Source organism: Melitaea cinxia, chromosome 4, assembly GCF_905220565.1.
Source record: "Melitaea cinxia chromosome 4, ilMelCinx1.1, whole genome shotgun sequence".
Taxonomy (NCBI): Eukaryota; Metazoa; Arthropoda; class Insecta; order Lepidoptera; family Nymphalidae; genus Melitaea; species Melitaea cinxia.
In genome coordinates this window covers 8,622,281-8,637,040 of record NC_059397.1, presented here as the reverse complement: position 1 = coordinate 8,637,040, position 14,760 = coordinate 8,622,281, and the positions used below count along the sequence as shown (strand labels likewise).

The window sequence follows — 14,760 nt, the reverse complement described above, 5'->3', positions numbered from 1 at the left end:
TAACGCTAAGCAATACTTATTTTTATTTGTATCATCATCATCGTCATCGTGATTTCAGCCTATTGCAGTCCACTGTTGGACATAGGCCTCCACAAGTTCGAGCCAAAAATGGCTCGAGCTCATGATTGTGTGTTGCCCATAGTGACCACGCTGGGCAGGCGGGTTGGTGACCGTGTATAGATATCGCAAATAGAAAAGCGAGAAGAGTGGAAATAATATAATTTAAGTATGTTTATATTCTTACACATTTTACTCTTGCTTTTTTTAAACATAGCATACGTAATAGTAAATTTAGCATTATTAGACAAAAGTCAACTATTTTGTTATTCATGTCTTAGTAGATATACAATTACATATAACACCACAAATAAGTATGTAAAAATTTAATCCGTGTTTTATTTATTGCAGTAATTGGCAAGCGGAAGCAAAATAGTTTTACACATTTAGGAAAATATTATCTAAATATATATGAAACTGGAAAAATTTATTTCGGTCAAAATTAACAAATCTAAAAAAAAAAATAAGTTAAAATATGAAGTGTCGTGAAATAATTGTGTTTGTAGGCAAACGAAAAAAAAAACCAACTTCAATTACATCGACAAGTACTACAACGTAGATCGACGAAAAAATAGTCAAGTAACTACGCGTTATCAAAGATTACTCAAAAAGTAGTTATCATATCTCGATAAAATTTAAATGTGACCACATAATAAATATCAGCTTATGATTAAATTAAAAGTTATCAAAATCGGTACACCCAGTAAAAAGTTATGCGGATTTTCGAGATTTTCGAAAATAGCGTCAAGTAAAAACGCATTATTAGATATAACTCGAAAAGTAGTTGTTGGATCTCAAATGAATTTAAATGGGACCAATTGACACACACCACCTTTCAATTTAAAAAAAATTGTCGAAATCAGTCCACCCGGTCAAAAGTTCTGATGTAACATACCATTCTTATATTATAATGAGGATAATTATGATTATGTTGATAAAATATAAGATGTATATTTTAGAGACAGTTCCCAAAGTATACTCATATATACCTATATACATATTACAGTATATTGTGGGGACAGTCGCAATGTATGCGATGTTTTGATTGTGCGAGACTGATGACCTGTAATACAGGTATTTTATTCCTAGCATAGGCATCAGACTCGCGTCAACATTGACGAGGTTCGGAAAAAAAGTATACTTGTTATACGGTGAATAATTTTGTCTTCAAATCTGTATATCTGTGGTTTCAGTTAGATTTTCGTTGTAAATTAGATAAAAAAGCCATCTGATTTTGATTTATTTTATATGTTTTAATAGAATATGTTTTATATTATTTTGTGATACATTTTATGATTTCTAGGAATTATCAATCAATAAAAACTTCGATACGTAGTTAAGTATGTGTGTGTAGTTTAAATAATTTGTGTTTGAATTGTAAATAATAAAAAAGCATGTGTTTGTCAGCTGTGATCACCGTAATATTTAAAAACTTTAATTTTATTTGTAAAGAATCAAATTGTAATTAAATAAATAAATAAATAAATAATAAAATAAATTTTGATGAGTCCTCAAACCATACTTATAGTACATGATTGCTGATAAAATGTAAGATGTATATTTTAGAGACAGTTCCCAAAGTATACCATATTTTGATGAGTCCTCAAACCATCGTTATAGTATATGAATTGTTATATAATCGAAAATATTTGTTCATACGTTAACATATGAACATATGCTAATTATGAGGCTTGTCTTAAGAGTATATTAACAAAATCACAATGTGGCCCAAAGCATACGTTAGACATATATATATATATATATATATATATATATATAGTATAAAGTCGAATTGAGTAACGTCCTCCTTTTTGAAGTCGGTTAAAAATAATACCTATGTATGATTTACAATCTCTAAAATGTATACTATAATTAATAACTACTGAAAATTATACTAGCATATTTTTTGGACGTCTATACATAATTATGTATTTTAAAACGAAGCCGGTTCACATTGCTCTTGATCGCTCAAAGGGGTTCTTCAGCAAGCGAATACGTCAAAAGTGATCCCCTCGTAGTTTTGTTCACACCTATACAAATTTGCGTACATATCATTAAAAAAGTTTACTTTTTCACAGATTCCAAAGAGTATCTGTTAAAACGTAAAATTTCCATCTTTAAGTTTCTTAATAAGATCTTTTAACTTGTTTATATGTCATGCATCTACGTATAATAGTGATGTGTACATAATTATTCCTAATTATTTACATCCAAATTGTTGTGTAGCCTGTGTCATCCCACTGGTGGGCATAGGCCTCTATTTCCATGTAGGAGGATTGGAGCTCAATCTTAATCCACCACGCTGGTCCACTGTGGGTTAGCGGATATGTTCCCTACTATGAGTAACGATTGCTATCAAGATTACATGATAACAACTGAGAGTTTAACGGGTTCTCTGAGGTACAGTGGGGCAATCCACAAGGATAGACATCCAAACCGGAAATAAATATTTATACAAATACAAATATCCAGCCCGAACGGGATTTGAACCCGCAACGCAACAGTTTGTCGGGGTTTTAGGCGACTACTCGCATCACTACACCAGAGCGGTTATAACTTGAATGCATAAAATGAAATGCCATAAACCGTAGGCTTAAATATCTATGTATTCTGTTTTCTGTTTAGGTCTCTTTTTTAGGAAAGAATTTAAAGATCGTACCGTACCGTGCATTTCTTATATGCAGAAAGGCACTGCCTACCCTGGCATGTTACTAAAAATGATATATAAAACATGAACATTACAATTATTTTTGAATACATATTTTTGAAAAAGACATAAATCATAATGCAATTTAAATCCGCTTCAAAAAAAACCGCCGTCATATATGCGATATCAGCGCTTCGTGCGCATCTACGATGGGCCTTTTATGAAACTTCTGCCTATAATCGCATAATAAAGGTAGCAATGACAGTAAGACATTATATAATCCTACAATTTTATAATGTCGCGCGCGTCGCATGGAATACGAACAAAGTATTGTGTTTTTAAAATTGGTCGGTTTAACAATGAAATTAGGCACTGCCTAAGAATAACCTGTCAAATTAAATTGTCTTGAATTCAATACCGTTTTTATTAAAAATTATGATTTTTGACACCGTCGCGTAATCGCAACATTCCACAGAGTAATATTATGACTAATTGACAATTCACTTTTAATTTTTCGTTTGTGCGTTCTTGTTATTAGTGAAAATATTAATATATTAGTGATGAATAAGTTTACTTCTGAAATATGTAACGAAGACGTGTGTTTGATGAAAGTAAATAGTGCATCGAAATTCAACACGTTCGATTTTACAGATAAATTAAAAATTATTCAGGCGTATCGATTTAACACATAGATAACAATGACGTTATAATTTTTCATTTATTAATAAATAAACAGGTACTTTCATTAAGAATACAATTTCGTAACTAATTAATAGTGTTATCAATGATTTCCTATGTTTTACACAAACGAAATTATCAGAGTGCCGGCCTCATGAGGTCACTGTGTCTATCCAGTAACTGATTTGTTTGATGTTTCATTTGTATCACTCACTCATGAGTTACCCAAGTCTAATAGGTATCAGTTGGTTGCTGTACGTGTATTTATATGACTGCATTATTAGTATAAATGCACTTTACGTCTCCAATAATTTACTTGTCTGTTCTTGAAATTATCTAAAAACCTCTATTCCCAACAAAATTAAAATAAATTAGGAAAAAATTGCGAGAAAGTAAGTGCAGTGTGGCTGTTAAAATTTGTTTTTTGACTGCTTACCCTGTCTAAAAACTTTATGCACGCCACTGAGATCGTAACTGTTTTGAATTTTGTAAATTAAACCAACAAATGTTAGTTTGTTTATTATCACGTCATATAAGTTTAAGTAATATTTATTCTTTAACAAAAAAAAAAATCTAAAAACTTTTTATCTTAACGCGAAAGAGTTCTACACTAACTCTATCTTGTTAACCCTTGTCTCTCACATCTGCGACAGGCTTAACGTGACCCTTTATTTTGTCTACAAAAAAAAAGTACATCAAAACCTTTTTTTGTGTACATAGGAAATTTTCTTATTGCAAAGTTTCCCTTAATTTTCTTCTAATTTTCTTTTCTTCTAATATATAAAAATATCGTGTCACAGTGTTTGTTATCGAACTACTCCGAAACGGCTTGAACGATTGTTATTCATTTATTGTAAATATTTGGTAGGTCTAAGAATAAACCGTAGATTATTTTTATATCCCTAGGTAGGGTAGGTGATAATGGCGTGTGATAATGGCCATATGGCAGAACAACGTGCACTGGGTCAGCTAGATATATATATATATTTCTTCTGAAAATGTATTTGTCATCTAAACGGCTAGAGCGATTTGGTCGTAATATTGTGTGTACCTACATTTCGATGGATTCATGAATGATTGAAAATACAAGTCTTACGTTCAGAGATGTCAGTACATTCCGTTTTTTTTTTATCAATTTCGGTTTCAAGTTATTCGGACCTATTGCTCAATGATAGTAATTTCTTAATTATTAAACCAGAAATAAAATTATTCGTAGAGCAATCTTTGAAAGGTCTCCTTTCCAATGAAAATTTAATTCCAATTGATTGTTTTGGTGATGCACGGCCTCGAAAGAGACACAAAGACAAAAATATAAAATACAGTATTAGCTTCATTATCGATAAAAGAGAGCTCTCCTTAAGAATGTCTAAATTTATTTTTAAATTTGACAAAAAATATATAATTATGTATTTCCAAAATTAAGATACAGACCATGTTCGTTTTAAGCTGGATATCTTAACAGACAGCAAAATAAATTTTTGTAGTATGTTGATGTAAATTCATCATATAGTTATTTGTATATAAAACGTTTAATCAAAAATTCTTGGAGAACTTTTAGAAGCCTTTGATCTTTGAAAGATCTTCATAATGCAAGATAAGGGCTTGGCTCTTACAAAAGTGCTTTAGTTTCCCCATTGCGCAGAGGGTACTTTTACGAGTATGTAGGTATATTTGTTTTCTATGATCAACTAGTTTTATAGATATCTTAAAATGTTGTTTAAGAAAAGTTATGCCAAATCAATTGAAAAAGCATCTCTTAAAGTTTGAACTGAAATTTTATTTTCATGCGTTAACAAGTGTGGCTTAACTTTTTAAACGTACAAGTCAATATTTGATTCTAAGATTCAAGTTTAAGAACAAAAGTAAGTATTTGAACAATATAAAGTAAGTTTTTACCGATTGGCGCGTGCTACCTATCGATAAGCAACAAAGACCTTCAACTATTCTTTTGAAACTGAATGCTTACTCATTCATTTAACAAAGCCGTTTTATTATTCGAACATATTTGTTCAGTTATACGAAAAAGCTTTAATTAATTAGCTCACCAATACACACTGTTCGCAACATTGACGTTACACTACCTTGTAATTAAATTACCCATAGATTAATTAATACTTTTAACCTAAAATAATTAGTTTAATATTAATTTATTTAGTTATCAGTTATAAAACTACATTCTAGTTACAAAACTTAAAGCTTATACTTTTTCAATTTCATACATTGATGCAAATGATAAAGTCTATAAATGATTAAAGTAACCGTTTGCATCAACTAAAATTGTAATGGATGCGCAAAGAAAAACGTCAATACTATAAAATGTCAGTACAAATCATATATATTAATAAGCTAAGGTTAAGATGTTTTTCTCCCTTTTTAGAAAAAAACCTCACAATTACTCCATATAAATTATATATCATTTTATAGATATTTGTTTGCTTCACCGGCATCAACAACTAAAACATTTATTATTGCTTTTATTTTTGTAAATTGATTAATTATTAAAATTATATATATGACGGCTTAAATGACGGCTTGCAACAATGTCAACATGATTGACGGTCGGTAAATTTAATGTTCAGTTTCAAATCAACTCAGGTATAAATACTTTTTTGTAATTTTTTAAAATGATAATTATTATACTTATTTAGTGCGAATTATTCGCACGGGTATAATATTGGCATAATAATAATGTAGGTTTTGAATATTGTGACGTGTTTTTTGTTGACCTAAGTCGAGTTTGTTTACAATCAAACAATGTTGACAATATTAGACAAAACAGAAATAGACGACCTCTCTGGCACGTACTTATAATGATTTTTAACCGACTTCCAAAAAAGGAGGAGGTTCTCAATTCGACTGTATTTTTTTTTTTTTTTATGTATGTTACATCAGAACTTTTGACTGGGTGGAGCGATTTCGACAAATTTTCTTTTAATCGAAAGGTGGTGTGTGCCAATTGGTCCCATTTAAATTTATTTGAGATCTAACAACTACTTTTCGAGTTATATCGAATAATGCGTTTTTACTTGACGCTTTTTTCGTCGACCTGCGTTGTATTATACTGCATAACTTTCTACTGGATGTACCGATTTGAATAATTCTTTTTTTGTTAGAAAGAGGATATACCTAGTTTAGTACCGTGATAAGGAAACCAGGATCTGATGATGGGATCTTAGGGAAATCGAGGGAAACTCTTGAAAATCCGCAATAACTTTTTACTGGGTGTACCGATTTTGATAATTCTTTTTTTTGTTGGAAAGGGGATATCCCTAGTTTGGTACCATGATAAGGAAACCAGGATCTGATGATGGGATCTCAGAGAAATCGAGGGAAACTCTTGAAAATCCGCAATAACTTTTTACTGGGTCTACCGATTTTAATAATTTTTAATTTAATCGAAAGCTGATGTTTGTCATGTGGTCACATATAAATTTTATTGAGATCTGATAACTACTTTTTGAGTAATCTTTGATAACGCGCAGTTACTTGAGTATTTTTTCGTCGATCTACGTTGTATTACTCGTCGATGTAATTGAAGTCGGTTTTTTTTTTTTTCGTTTGCGCGCAAACACAATTATTAATTATATCATTAGTACTTATCTTTTAATTTTTAAAAAAATTTAACAGTTTTCAACAGTTAATTGTTTATAGTGACCTCGCTTTTTGCTTCGGAGGTTGGTTATGAGTTCGGTTGCCACCACGAGTCGGAGGGTAATATACAAATTTATAAAAATGTAGCTATATCAGTCGGCTGTTACCTATAACACAAGCAGTGAGTTTTATTATTAGTCGAATGAAAAGGATATTTTGCGTAGTATACGTTTATACATATACCGCTCCATGCCGTAACACAGGTTTTTCTAGTATGGCAACAGAGGCATCCTAAATATAATTAATGTGAAATTGCTTTGTAACTACATTTAAGTTAAAATGTAAATCTTTTTATTTGGAAAACATAAAGTATTATTGTAATTTGTATTTGATAATTTTTCTCAACTTTCTTACGATTCAGCATTTATTTAAAATGGCGGCTTTTTGTAAGGTGATGTAAAGAGTTTCGTTTAATTCTAGTAGTTTGAGATCTATAATGGAACACCTATAATGGAAAGAACTATTAGAATTATAAGTACTTTATATTGGTTCCAAATTCTAGCTACTTCATCCTTTAGTTCTTTTATTATTACAATAATTATATACGATTAAATTTGACTCCATTGATTGAAATAAAATGTATGACTATAAAGTGTCACTAACGATAATAATTTTTTAAAAATTAAAATAAACGTAAAATATATTTACAAATTTTAATGTAAAATAGATATAGGTATATCTATAATTAAATAAATAAATAAATGTCATATAACATACACACACGGTCGTCTGTTCCTATGGTAAGCAACTTAATGCTTGTGTTACAGGTAACAGCCGACTGTTATAACTATTTTTTTTTTTTGGATAAGTATACATAGAAATAATACATATATAAATACAAATATTACACCCAGACTCAGGCGGGAATCGAACCCGCAACCCGCGGAACAGAAAGCAGGGCCACTACAAACTGCGCCAACGGGCTAGTCAAAATTAGTAATGATTACTTTTTTATCAAAAATATAGAGACTAAAGTAATAATAATCTTAAACATACTTATGTTGTATGTATATTTAATTATTATCTTAACATATTTATGTATTTGAACGCTAAATTTTTGACATCAGTGGCTCTCAACAACGACGGTTTTATCCGTTCATTTTCCTGAGTGGTCAACCGTAGTCCTACTGATTGTTTGCGGAGTTCCGGCTTTGTTTGCATATTGATCGCGAAATTTTAGATGGCTGACATTATAATATTAATATTGTATTATAATAATTACACTCAAACGTAGTCTAGCTATTTATTACTATTAAATTAAAAAAAAATACATCATTTTATGTTCTCACTACGAATCAGGAACGATTTTATTTATATTGAGTATAATAGAACATCATCGCTAATCACTTTTGATTCTACAGGACTAATTAAGGTACAGAATAATTAATTTTGGAACTTCTGATATTTCGACGACTTTGCAGACGCCCTGGTCGCGGTGACTGTAGCGTCGTTGAATCAAAAGTGTGATGAGTATAATCAATAAATGATAATGAGTATAATACGCTTGTTTGCAATCTTCTATAGGTAGTGTATAGAAAAGACGTGACATAACTTATGCATAAACTATAGCAGATTCAATATTCAAGAAGACTTCGAAGTTCATAAAAATAAAAAAAGCAAACATTGGTACACACTTTGATATAACATTTGTATATGGTCGTCAAACAAATGAACAGTGTACAAATATATAAGAATACTAGCTGTGCCCCGCGGGTTCACCTGCGTTATTTGAGGAAAAAACGTACTAATTTTAGTTTAACGACTTGCAACGCGCGCGGCGCAACACGGCGCGTCCTTTAATTTGATTTTACATTATCTACTAATGTGCATATGCATCAAATGAAATTCTATAAAATACAAAATTTATCTTCATAAGATTTCCTTATTGATGAAGTATTTTTTATCCGCAAGAATTCATACGGCTAGCTAATAATAGTGCAATTAAATCATCTTTTCATTTTTTGTGACCAGTAATTCGTTGCGGAGCTATTTTAAAGCTATGATATCTTCTAAGATATTCATTTTGTTCAAAAAGAAATACTTGTGAGAATTACCGTATTTATTTGGATAAGGATTTCTATCATGTCTATAAAACCACCTTCGAAAATAATGCATTTTAGAAGAAATTTGATTACCATAATAAACGTTATAATGATTTAATTTTAAAAGATACATATATGCTGTCGCAGGCTTTTTTTAGAACTTTTAATGGCGATCAATACTTTAGTTCATAATTTTTGGGTAGATTCAACCCAACACAAAAACAAATACAACACTCAACACACACAACGGACGCTTTTAAAAAATATTTTTTTTCCAGTTTTTAACAACGCTCAGCTCCTATTACTCGTAGTTGTAGCATAATATGATATATGGCTTTCCTCGCTAAATGGACTATTCAACACAAAAAAAAAATCAATTCAAACCAATAGTTCCTAAGATTAGCACGCTAAAACAAAATTTTTCGCTTTATAATATTAGTATAGATTAGGTATACAAAAAAGTCCGTAATAATGAAAATTTACTATACTATTCATATTTTTCTAATTTGTAAAGTATAAAACTATTATTATAAAGAAAAACTATTAAAAACTATATAACCTACAACAATTTTGTTACAGCTAATATTGAACGAAATCCATGAACCTCGGTTTCATTTAAGTGCTCAAATTCGATAACTCCAAACTATCTTACTACCTATCACGCTATCGACTGTGAGAAGAGTAAAATATGTATAAACCAATTTTTTCTTAAAATTAAATGTACATAATATAATAATTAACTAAAAAATAAACAAAATTGAAAGGCTTTATCCAATAATTACTAAGGATACATTTGTATATATGCTTTTATATTACAACGTGACAAAAAACATATAATCTCATAAGTTCTCATACTTGTAGTAAATATATTTGTAAGTAGAATATTTTCTACTAATTACTTGCATACGCCACAGTCTGTGCGTTTTTTCTGAAAACTAAAAACAATATGATTTGAGTCCAAATCTATCTTGAATGTCAACAAGGTTATTATGCAAAAAAATGGGTGGTTTATGTAATTAAATCTCTAGGCAACCATTGTTTGTAGTTGTTTCAATCATATCAAATTCAGCAAATGATACGTAAATGCGAACACACTAATAAGAGAACGTAATAATTGCAGGTACAATGTTTTTACAATGTCATGGCGGAGGCTGATATTAAGTCGAATGCTCACAAGTTAATTGCCTTGAATAACTTTATCTGACTGCCTGTCATGTCACCGACAGGAGTTAGCTATCTTTGGATTTCGTAGAGCGCTTTGTTAACTAATAATAATCCATTGCTCCTTTATATTTAGTTAATTATTTATAAGCCTTGTGACGTTTATTAACATTCTTATAATTATTTTTTTATATATTGTTGTTCTATTGCAATAATATTTCTCTTAAGCAAATCATAGGTCACATTAAGTTTTAATTCTGCTCTTCTCCTCGTCTTTTTATATATTTCATACACCTTAGGTTTTGCATTGTTTATATTATTTATGTTCTAAATTCAACAAAATTGTAAAATTATTGTAATATTTCCAAAACGACAATAATAACAGAAAAATAATTACAAAACGGATATCAACGATTCAACCACACTTGTGCAAGAAACAGTAAAATTATCTGAAAAAAATTGATGCTTTAGTATTTTTATGCGATCCTAGATGTTATTTTGTTTCGATTTGTGTGTACATCCGCCTTAAAACAAGATGAGGTAGTTATAACCGGTTACGCTGTGGCTTGTCTGGGTTGAGTATTTGCGCTGAGGCAAGGCCAAAGTAGCAAGTGAATCGAGCATTATGGTAAACATAATATATATTTATCATAAAGCAATCCGTTGAATGAATCAAAGAAAATAATTTTATTACTTAAATCGCTTAAGAATGATAAAAATAATCGAAAGTTGGGATTTTACTTGAGAAAGAACGGTTTAAGGTAATATGCTACTTTAACGACACGATGACGATGATGACGATACTAATTTTAAACATAATTATTTATTTCAATAACACGTTGGTTATGAAAAAAAAAATACAAGTAATGTTTTACATATGTTCCAGATACAGGTAAGCTCTACTTGTTTAAAAACAAAAAATAGAGCTAACTTAATAGTTAATATTTATATTTTCTATAATTTTTTTATCTATGATACTATAATTAAAGTTTACGCTCCTTCTCAATTTTAAAGTTAATTCCATTTGTTTAAAGCAACTCTCATATTTAGATTTTTATGTGAATTTTAAGTTTTGCAAAATTTATAAAAGTTACATTAAATCCAATTTCGTTGTATGTTCGTTATTTAATATTGACCATTTAAGTGAAGGCTAATGGTAGATGCATTAATTATATTATAATTATTGAATATTTCAATCCGTCGGGTAACCATATGTCCGGTATTAAGTGCCATTGTGTTTATTAAACATACGTAACTACTCGTATGTATATATTACATACATATGTTTCAATACAATTTAATGTACATCCACGACCATAATAATCTAAATACAAATGTGGTCACAATAGTTGGTCGAGTTTAATAGACGGGATTGTTTTACATTTATGTTTGATAATGAATGAAATTGCCGATAAAGCTGTATTTAATACTATGTATTAAAAACATAAAATAATCTTGCCTGTTATCACTGTTTTTTATTGATTTATTCAGCCTGTAAAATCCTACTGCTGACTATAGGCCTCTTTTTCCATGTAGGGAAAGGATTCACGCAGCTTCTGCGGGTTGGCGCATATATTCCCCTACAATGAGTAACAATCCCTAGCATGTGTCTATGATGACAACCCGGACTGACAGCTTAGCGTTATCTTTGAAGGACGGCAGTAAGACCCACAAGGACAGACACTCACACTGGAAAGAAATATTTTTACAAATATAATTCCATCCTGAGCGGAAATCAAACCTACAACTGCCGGTGCCTACACGGCACAGGCACCACTACACTAGAACGGTATCGGTGTTGGTTATTATCGTTGTTACTGTAGAAACATTATCTTTAAAAAAAGAGAATTTATTTTCTCTACAGCAAAAATGAATACCGACAATTTCTGATTTAAACGAAAAGTATTAAAAAGACTTGCCATAATGAGTATCTTTTACGCGCATTTATCATTAACTTAATACGCATTCGTTTTTGATCCTGAAATTATATATTTTACAAACATCCCCTCTGAGGGATAAAAGACCCTCAAAACTTTCAATACCTTGAATTTACTTTTTACTATTACGATAAATTAACATTTCTAAGATAAAATTATCGTCTCCTTGAATAAAGTTTGCAACCTAAATGTACAAAACAGACTTCGTCTCTGACTGACTGAGAGACTGACGACTCGTAAACAGAGTTTGTTTTATTTGAGTTAAGACTCTATTATCCGAAGACTTTACACATCATTCTTAGTTAGCTTGTAGGAATTTTTGTTATAAGAAATAAGCCTCTTCAAGTCTTTATCGTTTGCTGTAATCTATAATAATACTATAAAGCTCAAAAGTTTGTTTGTGTTAACGCGCTAATCTCAAGAACTATAGTGGTTGGAATTGAATTTTTTTTGTGTTGATTAGTCCACTAACCGAGGAAAATTATAGTTTTTCCTCAAATTACCGCGGGATAAACCGTGGGGCACAGATAGTTACAGATATTTTTTTCTCTAGTAATTAATAAAATATGTTCGCTGATGACGCGCATGAGCGCGTGTAGATTTTGGTTACCTTTGTCGTATAGTAAAAGATGATAACCTATCCTGAACAAAGATACTGTAAAGAAAATATTAATAAATTCAAGCTTACGGGTAGCTCTACCGATTAGAGCATTTAAGTAGACATACAAATAAATATGTAAGATGAATAAAAAAAATATGTCGCAAGCTTTTCGGCTCAGCTATATTAGAATAGTTATATTAGAATAGGTATTCCAAAACTAGTGCCAAGAATTACGAAATTTGTAAATCTAGATCATTAAAGTAGTATACAGTATGCTCATGTAAAGTATAAATAAAGTAAATCATATTTTATGCTTCGCCTAAAAATTACAGGTATTGAATTAAATTCCTAAGTACCTATTCTATGAAACACTTACAGGAATTGATGAGATGAAAATCGCGGGAGTCGAACTCATGACCGTTAGCGTCATCCGTTCGTCGTCGTCTCGATTCTTTCTTATTTTTCTTTAATTTCTTTATTTGTTACTATTATATCTATCTCTATTATTTTTAGCATTTTTTAAACGACTTCCTTAAAAGGAGGAGGTTCTCAATTATATATTATGTGTGTTACCTCAGAAGTTTTGACTGAGTGGACAAGTACTTTTTGAGCTATATCTAATAATACGCGTAATATATTTTATATATTTGGTTTTATTATCCTCTTTGTTATGTTAATCCCTACATTCACTTAAGCAGAAATAAAAGTTGAAGAAACAATGTGTTCTTTGTTCACTTTGTCTCAAGCTCAAATGATTGTATGATGTATTATAGTTAGATTGTGTGTAGGTAACTCGTTTAGGCAATATGACTTAGCATAAACACGAAATAAGAACTCCACAGAGAGCAAATAATCACAAAAATATAAAATAAATTTGAATATTTAATTACAAATACTTAAGGTAAAAATACAGAATAAAAAAGGCACAGTAATTATTTCTTGATTTTAATCATTCAATCAATTAGGTAGTTCTAATGAATTCCAATGGATTGCGTCATTAACTATCTTATTCCGTGGCACCAATCTTACTAATCATAGAATTTCCCGTTGTTAAAATGTACTCATGTACATTTTGATGATTGTCATCAATTCAAAATAATACTCCAGAGTGAAAATTACAGTGAATACGAGTTATTTTAGTAGTTAGTTACATACAAACAGATCAGATTAGATTAAAAATTCATTTCCAGTTTATTGTGCATAAAGTCGGTGATCCGTGTCGTTGTCACAGTCGCCTGCCACGGTAGCTACGTTCAAAGGCAGACCTTGCAACAAACCTCACAAAACAAAGAATATATTTTTTTATTAGTTAATTTAAACTCAGCTTCCGTAAGGAGATGAAAAACAGCGAGTGTCGATATTTCAATTAAAATCTGACAACGTAGTAGTTGTAACGTTTAAAAATTCTGGTCTGTTGATTTATCTACTACTTACTTACTAGTTACTTCATTCATCGTTTTGTATTTGTATTGCCTTGAAAGTGTACTTAATGAATGTTATAAATACCAATTTCTAATTCAAGTTAATAATGTAAAAAAATCCCATTATTATTTATTATTATATATTCTATATAAATAAAGTGAGTTCGAAAAGTTATTTAATGCTTCGTTTATTTCTTTAGCTTTACTTATGAAAAGTCCAAAAGTTCTTGTATACTCTCCAACCTGTACGAGTTAAAATATTAATAAGAATCAGCTAACCGCAATAATATTTTAGAACGCGTCATTTAACAAGAAAAAACGTAGGTACTTGCCACAAATGTCACGTAACGTCGTAAATGCGACGTTTCTCGAAATATTTGTTATTCAAATTCTTTTAAATCCATATTATAACGCATTAATTAAGGTTGTTACCTTGTACGGATTTTTTATATATATTAGTGCATATAGATAATATATTAACTATTTAAGGATTAAACATTCCATAAAGAACTCGAAATAAGATACAAGGAATAAAACAAACGAATAATATAAAGGAAAATAATTT

At 30.2% G+C, this 14,760-nt stretch overlaps 1 protein-coding gene across 1 annotated transcript in view; it reads right to left on the bottom strand.

Annotated features, from left to right (window-relative positions):
* Positions 1-14,760, bottom strand: part of LOC123670123 (eye-specific diacylglycerol kinase) — a 149,986-nt gene that overhangs the window by 59,781 nt on the left and 75,445 nt on the right. Inside the window, exon 4 of the mRNA XM_045603629.1 lies at positions 5,448-5,459. Coding sequence (XP_045459585.1) covers positions 5,448-5,459 — 12 coding nt within the window. The remainder of the gene's footprint in view (positions 1-5,447; positions 5,460-14,760) is intronic.